At 36.1% G+C, this 14,291-nt stretch overlaps 2 protein-coding genes across 7 annotated transcripts in view; both read left to right on the forward strand.

Moving 5' to 3' along the window:
* The window catches only part of LOC108729283 (guanine nucleotide exchange factor DBS), a 28,564-nt gene extending 22,014 nt beyond the window's left edge, over positions 1 to 6,550 (forward strand). For 5 of the 6 annotated variants that reach the window (XM_018458326.1, XM_018458330.1, XM_018458327.1 and 2 more), the window contains exons 8-17: positions 191 to 425; positions 1,541 to 1,735; positions 1,814 to 1,990; positions 2,054 to 2,239; positions 2,712 to 3,047; positions 3,116 to 3,433; positions 3,506 to 3,703; positions 3,783 to 3,991; positions 4,073 to 4,271; positions 4,374 to 4,601. In XM_018458326.1, coding sequence (XP_018313828.1) covers positions 191 to 425; positions 1,541 to 1,735; positions 1,814 to 1,990; positions 2,054 to 2,239; positions 2,712 to 3,047; positions 3,116 to 3,433; positions 3,506 to 3,703; positions 3,783 to 3,991; positions 4,073 to 4,271; positions 4,374 to 4,601 — 2,281 coding nt within the window. Of the gene's footprint in view, positions 1 to 190; positions 426 to 1,540; positions 1,736 to 1,813; positions 1,991 to 2,053; positions 2,240 to 2,711; positions 3,048 to 3,115; positions 3,434 to 3,505; positions 3,704 to 3,782; positions 3,992 to 4,072; positions 4,272 to 4,373 lie in introns of all 6 variants that reach the window. The other variant, XM_018458325.1, reaches the window with a different exon arrangement.
* Positions 6,551 to 9,759: 3,209 nt separating this feature from the next.
* Ak2 (Adenylate kinase 2) lies at positions 9,760 to 13,533 on the forward strand. The gene is made up of 4 exons (XM_018458292.1): positions 9,760 to 10,103; positions 11,162 to 11,398; positions 11,483 to 11,650; positions 12,190 to 13,533. Exons 1-4 carry the CDS (start codon positions 9,999 to 10,001, stop codon positions 12,415 to 12,417), a joined length of 738 nt encoding a protein of 245 aa, XP_018313794.1. The 5' UTR covers positions 9,760 to 9,998; the 3' UTR covers positions 12,418 to 13,533.
* The last annotated feature ends 758 nt before the right edge of the window (positions 13,534 to 14,291 follow it).

The following is a 14,291-nucleotide window of genomic DNA, read 5'->3' on the forward strand; positions in this document are numbered from 1 at the left end:
TTGTTGATGGAATTATACTTCCACCATGAGTTTATCGATCGACGCGATTGCCTTCAGTGGGGATGCGTCTTAATAAGAAAATAAGAAAATCTAAAAAGAAAAGAAAACATTTATAAATTCTTTGACTATTTAATTATAACATTAAATGTTGAATATATTTTAATTTTTGCACATTTTAATTTAATTTCAGATTACTTGTTCAGTTGGAGGAAACTGAACGAACTTTCGACTTGTTTTGGTCACATCATAGCTCACGTTTGAGACACTGTCTGGCTCTGCGGCAATTCGAGCAAGATTTTCGAGAATTGCAAGCGACATTAGATCAGCATTTAAAGACGGCGGAAGAAATGACGGAAGTCGGCGAGACGCAAGCAAGAGTGGAGCAATTATTGCACGACACATCGGCATTTCAGCGAATATGCAGAGTAAGTGATATTTTTTTAATTTTTCGAGATACTACAATATATCGAATTAACATATTTGATCATTTTACTGATAAAATACTTAACAAAAATCTCGGAAGAAATTGGATTTTCAAATAGCATAAAAGAGTTTTGATGAAAGATAAAGCTAAAGAATTATAAAGCTAAAGACCCACTATATGAAAGTAATATGATTATACGATAACTTATTGTTAGTGAAAGCAATTTAACAACATTGCTAATTTTGAACTTTAGAACAGAATGTACACATTGCACTCAAAGCACCAAAATGTATTATTTAAACCAGTACTTTTTTTATTCATTATGAAACTATTTCTCTTCTTGCGATATAAATTCCGTAACGAGATAGAAATACAATATTTATACTTGCAAATCATGATTATGTTAGAAATTTAAATATCTGTCATCATGTTTATATGTAACACGTAATTCTGGTTTGAATATGATTACCAGCAGTAACATATATAACGCACATCATGCACAAATGTTACTTTGCACCGCTTTCCTCATTTTGTCGATAGTCCTATTTGTTGCATACCATGTGGATTTGGGTCTTGGTAAGCAATCCACTTAACAACATACATGTATTCTGTAATAGACTTCTGTAATACATTTTGAGACACAGAGATTTTGATATATTCTTAGCATCTACGTATTACATATGTCTCAATCTTATACTTATCATGTCTTGGACTGAAATAGAAAAAACGTTACGTTTCGACAAGTATTTCGTAGGCGCTACATGAATTAAATTTTGATTACTCGTTATTTACCGTTTAAGCTAATATCTTATTTCGTTTTCTTACTTCTTTTAGTTGAAATGCACGCATAAGTGTCATCGGAAAACCGGTGGAGATTTGATTCATGTCCGATCACTGGCACGATGAACTTTTGAGAATGTGACTATCATTATGATTTCTCGATCTCTGCATTGCACGCATATATGATAGTGTATTTTTATTTCTTTTACGAGAACTTTTCTTTTTAGACGATTTAATGAGACTAAGAAACATGCCATGGTTGTTCGTAGCACTTTCATTTATATATCGACCTCTAATCGCGTTATCGTGCATAAATGTAATTACATGTGTTTATAGGGAGACATAGATCACGCAGAGGAGGTGATATCCGCTGGTCAACAGTTATTATCCGGCAGGCATCAGTGCCCGGCGGACGTTGTGGAACCCAAATGCGTGGAATTGCAGAGAGTCTGCACCATTCTCAGTCAGAGACTGGAGAGACGACTCCTTATGCTGACCAAGTGCAGGGAACTTATGGAGCGTATAGATAAGGTACGTCCAGCTCGCGTTTCAGATCTACCTTTCAGGTTTCCTTCCGATGGAAGAGTTAATTCTTTGTTAACTAATTAGGCTAACACTTGGTGTACGCGAGGGATAGAATTGCTAGCGTCGCAGAATAGCACCACGCTACCGGATCAAGCGCTCCAAGAGCTGCAACAATTGATCGAAGCCGCGGAGGAATTTCATCATCCCCGATGTATCTTCCAGGATTCTGTGATGCCAGAAACTAAAGCGCTCATCACACAAGTACGTATTTCTGCGAGATTCTTATTGTAAGATACACATCTTGATACGATATCTGTTTTATAGGTTCTGCAAAGGATAGAAGACGTATCTTTGATGTGCGATAAGAGAATAATGGCACTAAAACAACAGTTGATTAAACCAGCCAGACCAGTACAAACCGTTACTCCAGAACCAGTCAAACCCTTACAATCACTGCCTCAAACTGTAAAATCTGGCAGAATCCTCAAAAAAGCTAATACCATGCCAAAGGTAAATTTTCCTTCTTACTTATAAATGATACTTGAAAAATTATATACAGTAGAATTTCATTTATACGAATAAGTTAATTGTGATTAGTTCTAAATATACTAACTCGTAGCTGAAGTTTTATTATCCTAACTGCGACGTTGTATATTTGGAACTGAGCACGAACTCATCACGAACTTATTCATATAAATGGAACGCAAATAAAGTTCTATTATACATAATTTTTTGCAACTATAACGTTGTAGTTCAGATAACAAGAATTTGACGTGTTCGACTTCAGTTTTCTGAAATTAGCTCTTATTATCGGAACTAATAAGTGCTGGTAGAGGGGAGAACTAATGAGCCTCTATTATCGGAACCATTTGGTTATTACAACTGTCTTGTTTTTCAACATGTTTGGATAAACGAAGTTCTACCGTATATTATTTCATTTCATAAATTTTTTGTGCGTACATAAATTTTCTATTTATTTAAGATGGAGATGAGTCCTATAGAGGGAGAGTCTTCGTCGCCGGAAAGCGAACCTCGAGACGTCGAAGCTTTACGCTTAAAGCGCGGCCACGTCTTGACTGAACTCGTAGAAACTGAGCGAATCTATGTCGCAGAACTTGGGTCGATTATTAAAGGTTACAAGATGGAAATGACAAACGAGGCGATGGCTCATTTGATACCCGCTGCACTAGTTGGAAAAGCGGACGTGTTGTTTGGAAATTTAGAGGATATTTGTATTTTTCATGGGGAGACCTTTCTAAGGGATTTGGAAAACTGCATTTCGAATACTGAGCTTGTCGCTTTGTGCTTTGTTCAAAGGGTGAGTTGCACGGCACTTATATATACATGCCACATCTGTTTAAATATTAATTTCACATATATTTTTAGCGCGAGATGTTCTTTAGATTGTACAGTTATTATTGTCAAAACATTACGCGATCTGAAAGATTGCGCGAACAAATACAAAGCGAGCCACAGTTTCTTGCAGCTTGCCAGCAGAAGCTTGGTCACAAGCTGCCGCTCGCTGCTTACCTTCTCAAGCCTGTTCAGCGAATTACTAAGTACCAGTTGTTGTTGAAAGATTTATTAAAGTATAGCGACGAACCTTCGTACTGCACCGAGTTACAGGAAGCGCTGGATTGCATGCTAGTTGTGTTAAAATGCGTTAATGACAGCATGCATCAAACTGCGATAACAGGGTTTGGAGTAAGCATCTTGGTTGATTTTATTTCTATCACAATTTGTATATTATCTCTTATTGTATCTCTGTATTTATAGGGCGATTTGAGTGCACAAGGTGAATTATTGTTACAAGGCTCATTTAGTGTCTGGAGCAGTAGTAAACGGGAGCGACTGTTGCGACTAAAACCATCTCAGCGACATATTTTCTTATACGAAAAGGCTCTGATATTTTGTAAGCACAGCAAACCTCAAGCTCACGACAAAGCCACGTATCATTTTAAAAGATATTTGAAGGTATTTTGCAATCTTAGAATTACTTATCTTTCTGTTTAATCATATTTAAGCAATTTCCACATAATTCTGTTTATTGCAGATGTCCCAGGTTGGTTTAACGGAGTCAGTGAAAGGCGACGCCAAACGATTCGAGATATGGTTACAAGGTAGAGCTGAGGTGCACACGATACAAGCGCCGAGCATCGATGTAAAGCAATCCTGGGTGCGCCATATTAAAGGGGTTCTGATGTCTCAACTAGCTGAACTTAAAGGCAAACAGAATTCAGCTCTTGGAAAATCCAATCATAAGTATGTAATTCTTGCTAAAAATTAATAATGTGCATATATTCCAATTCTTGGAATATTTCATCACTTTTTCTTCTTCTAAAGGCCCTTGCGACAAACTATCTCGTGGGAAGCTCAAGGCAGTATATCGGGATCCTTGCGAACGCTATCCGTTGACAGCAATAGCGTTATCTCTCACATGACTGACGTGTCGCAGTCCACGGAGGAGGATGCGGCGTGGAGTTCGGAAAATAGCAATACGGATGACGAGGACGCATTTGGCGACAGTCCGGGACCGGCACCCGTAAGTGTTTACTTCATTGAAGAATTTAAACGCCGAGACGAGAATTAAACTCGAAAGTAGTCTTTTGTTTTGACAAATAAATGTATTGTCTCATGGTTGTAGGGTGGAAGGTACGTGGCATTGGCTGATTATTGCGCGGTGGGGCAGTCTGAAGTCACGATGCGCGAGGGTGATACCTTGGAGCTTCTCAAAGTTGGTTGTGCCGGCTGGTGGTTCGTCAAACTGATCGGCAGCAGCGTGGAAGGCTGGGCACCGGCAGCATACTTGGAACCGATCAGTCGGAAAACATCACGCAGTTCACAATCGGTGAACAGTCAAGAGACTATATGAAACAGGCGACTAACACACTAGAGAATCCGCTAGTGTGTTAGATCTTTGCTCGTCTCTGGAGACCTTCGCGGTCGCGTTAGAGAGATATCCATCGTTCGATATCTCAAGGATTTTCCTAAATAGCGAACGATTTTTGGAAATCTTTTACATTTAAACGAGATGCTGAGTTGCGTTTTGTGTACCTTTCTTATGCAATCCAGCATATACAAGGCTTGTTGAGTGACGCTTTTGCGTTTGCGAGAAACGTTAAGTTGAACAGGTTTTTACGTTCATGGAGGGATTTTATAATGCATAATGAGAGAAGGATAAAATAGAACGAGATATTTCGCATTTCATGACGATCGCACTGCGAACGATTGATTGAACAAGTTGTTGCAGTTGCGTCAAATTGGATGAACTCGTTTTCGAGCACGACGTTTACTGAATTGTACAAAATGTAGCGTTGAATTAAGCCGGGATATGTACGTGCACACGCACAATGGATTACGAGACGATCTCGTATCAATCACTACAATTTCTAATAATAACGATGCACATGTCGTACTCAGAAGAAAGGAAGAGACACGATTCTGACGTTAAATCGCACGCGTCCTCGCGTTCGGTTACTTATAATTTTAAGAAGAATCTGCATGAAGAAGTATGTAAGCATATTCTGTAAATGGTAGTTCTACTTGCGACACGAGTAATCAAATGTCGGCTGTATGCGATTATTCCAAAGTTTAATATTGTTATAAGAAAAAGAAAGGGAGAAAGACGCGTGACATTTTCGTCCACAGCGTTTTCTCGATGACACGCGTAACTTCCTTTGCCGATTGGACGAACCCGATAAACAATCTTATCCTTGCTCGGTGTATTTTACGGCGTCGCGAGTAATTAAATAACGATCGTCAGATGCGTTGCCGTCGATCGCGTCTGTTAAGTATCATCATATGTTGGCTTAGAGTTCTTAGATAGAACCCTAGATGCATCGTTAACAACCGAATAGTACAATTTAGCGCAGTTTTACGGGCTTTGAGAGTATCCTAAATGTTTCGTTTTCCGAGGATTAAAATCTAGAAAATCTGCTTCCGAGGGTTGAAATATAAAATATTCGCTAAGATGAATCCTCGAGCCTTTGAAAAAGGGGAAAAAACGTGTGATAAAAGAAACCGTTAAACCGATGCTTCTACAAACTAATCATTGTAAACATCTGCAGAGAAGGAGATGTTTAAATAATATTACGCCATTCTCTTAGGACGTTAGATATATTGTTGACGAGTCATTGCGACCAAATATAAGCTTGAGATGTTACTATCACTATATGTGAACCATTCGTTTCGGGGGAGTAATGCGGTGGTAGGTGGTGGGACAGAGAGGGTTCAAAGAATCATATACAACGTGTACACAAATTTTCTAGGAGGCTAAACGGTTAACACCAAGTAACACGCAATATCTGATACCGATAAAAATCTTAATGCATAATATATACTTTAGGATTATACAATAAGCAATCTTTTAGCGGATTTCGTAACCCACCAATTTCATAAGTCTCCATTATGATATATGACAATGTATAATAGTATCATTTGTACTGAAACGTTTGTACGAATACGGATAACATAATTTAAGGGGGATCATTCCGATCGCTATGATTTCCTCTCCGATGTCGGGTGCGTTAATTGTGTCCGCTCCTATGATACGCAAAAGGACATGATCGCAACTTTTATTCTTATATAGCCTACATGAGTCTCTGCTTTAGTATTTATAATCCGAGTATTTTTATTTGTACAGAGTTATTGATATTTATTAGATATTTATTAGCTATATTTATTGAGAGTAGAAAATTATTTATATTGCGACAAGAGAGTTATGATGGTTTATACTGGCTCAGGTTGCTTCAGACTGATTTACACAATTGATGTAAATGCGATACGTTGAAAGCTATTGTATAACTTACGTAAATTTTACGATTGCGTCCCTAGTGGAAAAATTTCGCTGAGATTATTCCATGTTTTGGAACACTTTTCGACAAAATTTCAGCATTTCAGAAAAATTTCAGTTTACTTTCAGCGATTTTTAGCTGAAAAATTCATTTTTAGTAAAATTTCAGAGAAATTTCAGCAAATTTTCAGCAATTTCGCTGAAATGTTCTAAAACGTGGAATAATTTCAGTGAAATTTTTTCACCAGGAATAAATCTTAGATCGAGTATATGTGAGTTCGTTTCTTGTCGGACAATTTGCGTTTTACACAATTTGCACCTCCAATCGTACAAGCACGGTATTTCTTCTTCGTCACGTCTGTTACTTTTCACGTCTCCTCAGTCGTACCTAGAGTTGTAATCTACGTGTATTCATCCATTTGTACGCCGTCCTTATATATTGACCGTAAAATTTCAATCAAACGAGCAATGTTAGTTTAACACGATACGTTTCCTCGATACGTCCACTTTGCGTTGCGATATCGAAGATAACGAATATGCGGTCGATTTCGTTTTTTTTTTATGATTCTGTATAAAGAGAAGATACTGATAACAGTTTAACTCGGAAAAAAATAATAAAATGCCGCTCATTGTTTTTATTGTCCGCGAACGTTTCCGCAAATTGTCATCTTCGTCGGAAGTCGTTCGTGGATCTTGCAAGCGATTCCTCATCTATGTAAATCGCGTTAAAAAGCGACCAAGCCAAGGTGATATCTAAACATGCAAGACGCGTTTTTTGTAGAATCTATAAATATATACACATGTATATGTATACACGCATACACATACATATATACATAGACAATAATTATATACCCGCTGTTGGAGGATGCATGACAGTGCGTTCGTTTACATAACGATAATTCATAATAAAGCATGAACCGAAGAAGCGATACTTCCCTCGGCGACCACCAAGGCAAATAGAAGCAGGTTTCTGCGAGTGAATCTCTCGCTGTAGTCGGAATCACGATATTAATAAACAGAGTTGTCACAAAACTCGCAATCAGGGAAATTAGGAAAAAGTCAGGAAACTTTGCAAAATAAAATTTTCTGGAAATTAAAAATTCTTGGCTTTAAAGAAGTTTAATATGCGTACCTACATCATGCAGTTTTGGAATACTACTACTAATTTAACAATTAAAAAATGCAAGCAGTGTCAGCAATATTAACAATAATTTACATTGCTATGTTAAATTGTTCTCTCAACAAAATATTTGACGATTTCCAAATCATTGAAAACATCAGAGAAAATCATGAAATTTTATCTGGAAATCAGGGAAAAGTTATGGAATTTTAGGATAAAGAATTTGTGACAACCCTGACAAAGATCGCGTAAACGTAGGTGCAATCTTTTGGGGGAGGAAAGAAGAAGAAGAAGAAGAAGAAGAAGAAGAAACACGAGGAGTTCGACGTTTCGACCGCGATTTCCTTAACGGACGGTTCCTCTCGTCGTTCCTCGTCGGCGTAAGAGGGTGATAGTAAAGTCTATTTTTGCATATAACATGTAACAAAGAGGCTGCCGAAATCTCTCCTATTTGCATTACATTCGCGTTTACGCGATCATTTCTCGCCGACTGTAATTAACGACCGTTGCGTACGCTTTCTCTACTTTCGATTACTTCTTCGGGAAATGCGATCCTTTCTTTGAGCTTTTCATAATTTTTTTATGTGCAATCTGCGATTGTAATCGTAGGTGTAGTCTTAATTCCTCGCGGGAGAGGGATTTTTCGGAAGCTCTCAGAAGCGATATTTTTATACAGGATGCAAAAGGATCGCTCGAGCTTAAACTGATCGACGGAATGTCTATTTATATCGAATTCTGCGTTACATAAAAACGCAAATGAATTCGTTCGGTTGGTTGGATAAATCCTTCGTGTACGAACGGAAATGCGATTACCAAGTAGCGAGAAACGATCACACACTTTTAATTGGCACCCGTCTTCGTCTCTATCGTCTTCGAAGAAGGGAACCGAACACCGCGATTTTTATGCATATATTTGACCGTTTCATTCATGCATTCATGCGTGTCACAGGAGTTTTGTTTTTCAACTTGTGTCCGAGAGCATCCTTGCGTACAATCATTTGTCAAAACTTGTATAAGTATCTGCAATACTAAACGGGAACATTAAACGCAAGAATTTGAAACGGAATTAGTAGTAAAACTTCAGCTTTCTTATTCTTGGCAAACCCCGCCGCTTTTTGCTATCTTTAGCAGTTAGCTGAAGAAACGCCCGCTTAAATTATTATTATCAATGATTATCAATATATCTTACGTTTTTATAATTTTTGTATTTAATTTAGACCTTGTTTGCCATATTTGGAATTTTTTCTTCGTGAGCAATTCTGCGATATCTTTAGTTAGAAGATACCTATTAAAATGCTATTAAGGCATCTTGTCATATTAATAATTTTCTCTTTTTTTTTACCAATCAAATTAATTTTAATATTACAGTTACATATAACATATAATATATCCACTATTATATATGTAATTTACATATATAATTAATAACATTATATAATTATTATTATGTAATTTAATAATTTATATTTTCGTTAGACATCATTTTGTTAATTTATGTTAATAATAGACATGTGTGTAATTATACTAATTATTACAATTTACAATAGTTGGAAAGTAATGTCAAATATATTAGTCCAGTAAAGACCGATTAACATAATATAACTAATAATATAACTGTTAGTCATAATTTGTCACTAAACAATGTAACTGTATAAATATAACATATGACAATTATATAATCGATATAACAGATAACAGTTATATATTAATTGTTGAGTAAGAAATTATAATTTAAACAGTTATTAATTATTTATTATTGTTAATTGGTGTTCGCTGGAAGTAAATATTTCAATATTCAATATAGTTCACTATTCATTACATTTCAATGAATACAAATTCTGTCGATTATACCATTCTAAAGGCATAATAGAATAATAATTATATAATTATTATTACTATCAGATAACGATCGTAATACCGAAATTAATCTTGATATTTGACTATCAATCATGATTGCAATTAAGTATATTGACAAAATGTTATAAATATGTAAATAAATATTCGTTTTATGTTTTTTATATTTTATCGGTGCGATATTTCCTGCAGTAGTTTAAATCGACGAGCGGATGAGACCGTTTCTTGCGATTGTCGACAGATGTGGCGTGCCGCGCATCGGGCAAAGGCCAAATTCACCGACCGCTGATTTGCTTACGCACGCATCTTGCGTGTTTCAAAAGGATGTTCCAGCGATCCGTTGCGCGCGATAATCACTCGTGGTGACGGGTAACTCAGTTAAGTTTACTTCAGTGTCATTTATTGCGGCTTCCTTGACGAACGTGGTAGCGTTACCGCGGAGATAATTGTGACATAACCACGTGAATTTTCATCCCATTAATAAGATAATATCGCAAAATATGTCACCGCAAGTAAACGTAGCGCCAAAGGAAAGACTCGAGACCCCGTCGAGTGGGATTAACGCCGTTCTGTTGGGACCACCCGGTAGCGGCAAGGGCACTCAGGTATTTTCCTTTTGCGTCTATAAAAATTCACGCTTCATTTGTTTTTTCCAGACGAACTACTTGTCGCTCTTTGATGTGATAATGAATCTCACATGTGATCTAACTGAGTGAATAAAATTAGATAGAATAATCATGCTGTTTATTGGTATCAATCTACTCTGTCAGTTATTTGTCAATGTCATAAGTCATAACATCTGTTAGTGTCAAAGATATTTGTCAATGTCAAAAATATTGGCATAAATTTCTTGTTCTCATTTATATTGTATAGTCAGAAATAAGCTTAGAAATATGTTGTTGAAATATCTTGTTGAATATATATTTATTAATTATAAATAACTTTTTGATCTTTAATCAAAATTAAAGAAAGATATTCTAAAGTTCATTACCTAGGTAGAACACAGAAGTCATAATAATATATCATAATGACATCATTATGTCACTTATTTGTTACTTATAAATGAATTTATAAGTCATACCGTATCTTATGATATCACTATGATTCTGTTTTATATATAGTAGTAGCTTTATTACTTCAAATGCCAAGAAGCGACTTGGTTTACACTATGTTTCTTAGCCACATACATTCAGCCACACACATTCAATAGACCTACTGCTATTTATATTTACTAAATCTATGCTATACTATACTAAAAATATCATCCACAAATAATATGCAGATAGATATGGAAATAAATACCTACAGACTATCTACTAATTTACAATCTAAGGAGCCGGGATGATTTATTCTATCTTATTCTAAGTCTTATATCGCATATCACAGATCATATATCCATGCATGTATTACATAACATAACTTAGTGCTTCCTGTTCTCTCATTTGCAACCCTTCGTACCCTGTTTCATTACCTAGACGCTATCAGTCCGCACTTGTCTCCTCAATTCCTATAACTTCTATCCTCATTTTCCTAATCACTTTTTCTTTTTCTTTTTCTCTCAGCTTTTCTAAACTATGTTATATATATATATATATATATTCACCTGGATATATAATGCTTAATTGCAAAATTGCAAAATGGTGATGTTAAATGATTGTTTCAGGCCCCACTATTCAAAGACAGATATTGCGTATGTCATCTGTCCACGGGCGATATGCTGAGGGCCGAGGTCAACTCTGGTTCTACCCTTGGAACGCAAATTAAGAAAGTAATGGACGAAGGCAAACTGGTCAGCGATGACTTGGTGGTCAGCATGATCGAGAACAATTTAGAGAAGCCTGAATGCAAACGTGGTTTTTTACTGGATGGCTTTCCGAGGAGTGTACCTCAAGCGGAGAAGGTAAACCAGAAAGACTTAGAATACTCTATAAAAAGAAGCTGAATTGTCTAATTAACTGTGTCTAATTAACTTCTTGTTGTACAGCTCGACGAAATGCTCAACAAGAGAAAAACAAAACTTGACGCCGTGATTGAGTTCGGTATTGAGGACAAGTTATTGATCAGAAGAATCACAGGCAGACTGATACATCCGGCCAGCGGAAGATCTTATCACGAGGAGTTTGCTCCTCCCAAAGTTCCCATGAAGGACGACGTAAGTAACAAAAAGCTTGAAAGCTAATCTAGTGTTTTTTGCCCCTGTTTCTTGCTTTTTATCCTCATACTTTCTTTCTAGAGAAACCTGCCACTTTTTGCCTCTTGTCTTGTTTCTTCGTTTTCTATCGCCTAAAATAAAAACTAACGAGCCTCAGAAAAAACAAGAAACACGATTTTCAATTAAATAATTGCGAAGAGTAAAAAGGCAAGAGATAAAAAGCAAGAGATAGAAAGCAAAGTGCACATTGATTAATTTTTAGTAAAAAAATGATCGACTTTTTATGCGATAACTTGGAAAAGTATTTTTTAGTCGGTACAAATCAATGCACTCGCAAAGTGCTAATAAAAGATAAGCTTAGCGATATACTGACCCTTATATACGGATTTTGATAAATATATCTCTACCGGAGATAACGTGTAACAGCATGTTTTCGATGACAAATACATATGCAAAAATGAGATGATTATATAATTGAATACATTGTGCAGTTCAATTAAAGTTCAGGACGTTGAAGTATAATCTTTAGATCTTGATAGGTCACCGGGGAACCTTTGACCAAACGATCTGATGACAACGAGGAAGCTCTGAAAAAACGATTGACTACATATCACACGCAAACTGCGCCTCTCGTCGACTACTACGCTCTACAAGGGATCCATTACTACATTAATGCCGCCCAGTCTGCCGAAAAAGTCTTTAAGGACATTGACCAGATCTTTTTGAAATCCACCAAAAAGAAGGGCTTCTTTAGCAGATTTTTCTAGAACACTGCCAACAGAAATATTTTCAAAAATGTTCTTTCTTCTTATGGGATTAGTTCTTGAAAGAAACAGAGATAATTGTAAACATGTTAAAATAACGTTTCAAGAGCACCTTCATCATGGTCTTCATATTAATCTCAGTAACATGAACGTCACGTTTACAAGAATCACTGTAAAAGACACGTTTCGTGGCAATAAAACGAAGATATGTAGCAGTATTTTATAGACAGACATCATATTCTAGAGAGGTGCTACAACCATAGATCAAATACACATGGTCTATTGATGCTAAGAATGTAAAATAATATAATGCTTATTATATTAGCTTAGAAATGAAGCAGATACATTTGTACATAGTCGTTAAAGAGTATTCCGATTCGTTGTTATCATATTTTCACGTGATATTGTCTATTTTATATCGGATTATCAAGATAGACTTTTATACATCTCCACATATTTTTAATTTCTTCTATCGCGAGAGTTTATCGGATTAAAATATGCGAAACAACGGCGAGGAACATACACGGCAACCATGCACTATTTACAAATGCGCACAATAAGTTTTGATATTATGTTTTTTTAACGTTCAACGCGATTGACTTTTGGTTATCTTTAAAAATTTTGAAAAAAGTGTAGAATTTTTTAAATGCTAATATCTTTTCAACACAGTCGATAAACACAAATCAATTATCTCAAAATAGATGACAATTTTGAGTTAATTGCGATTCTGGGATTGAATACGATAATAAAGTCTAACTGCCACAATTAATGGTAAACGTAAGATGCGCACGCAAACCTACGATTCCATTACGCTTCATCGATCACGTTACTAAAAGTAACATTATCGAAATTGCAAAAGTAACTGATGTATAATTTTATAAAAGAACATATTATGAAGTTGCTTCTCAGAAACACCATTTTAGGAGTATGGACAAAATGCAACACAAGTTAGAGACCTATTTTACATAGAAGAATAAAAGTAAATAGATATATTTTTTCTGGTACAATGTGGTTGGCCCTATGTATTTACACGGAAACTCGAAATCCCAATATTTTCTGAAAGGCAAATGTAAACCTGTACAAGCTAGAATAAATCACATGTGAAATCTTCATGATATCTTAATTATACTAAAACTTATTCGTAATAAATAGTGATTAGGAGAAAAGAGAGGAACCCTTTAGGTGGCTACAAAAACTTGTTCGTAAGAAATAGTGTTTGGGGTAAAAAGGGGAATTCATTAAGTGGTTCCAAAAAATTGTTCGTAATGCTGGAGTCCCATGAGGTGTATTTGGCAGTTGGACGGTGTCTTTGTCTAAGACCCATATTCATAGTCGGGCCTTATATTTAAGGCTTCCTTAAATTTATCTTTAGATGCTCCACGAATGATTTCATTGGCTGCGTTCAGCAGAGAAAGCAGCTTTGCAACTGTTGTAAAATTCTTCAATACGATTGGTTTTTGCTTTTGGTTTCTGACAGATCTAAATGTATAAACCAATCGTATTGAAGAATTTTACAACAGTTGCAAAGCTGCTTTCTCTGCTGAACGCAGCCATTGGCTACTGAACATCTAAAGATAAATTTAAGGAAGCCTTAAGTACAAGGTCTGACTATGAATGCGAGCATAAATCTACACTCTCCGTCTATAGACTTCATGTAAGCGAGGACTATGAAATGTGAAACTTGGAGCGGTATTCACTGGCCGCGGTCTGATTCACGCTCACAACGCTTGAAAATCATTTCATCCTTGTTATTTGTCAAATGTTGAACGAAGACAAATGATGCTGATGAATGGCTGCGTTCAGCAAACTCAACAGTTTTGCAACCGTTTTATGATTGTCTGCTGAGATAGGACCATTCTTCTAGATCTAAAAGTATT

Source organism: Mycetomoellerius zeteki, unplaced genomic scaffold (assembly GCF_001594055.1).
Source record: "Mycetomoellerius zeteki isolate Tzet28-1 unplaced genomic scaffold, Tzet1.0 scaffold72, whole genome shotgun sequence".
In the NCBI taxonomy this organism is placed as follows: Eukaryota; Metazoa; Arthropoda; class Insecta; order Hymenoptera; family Formicidae; genus Mycetomoellerius; species Mycetomoellerius zeteki.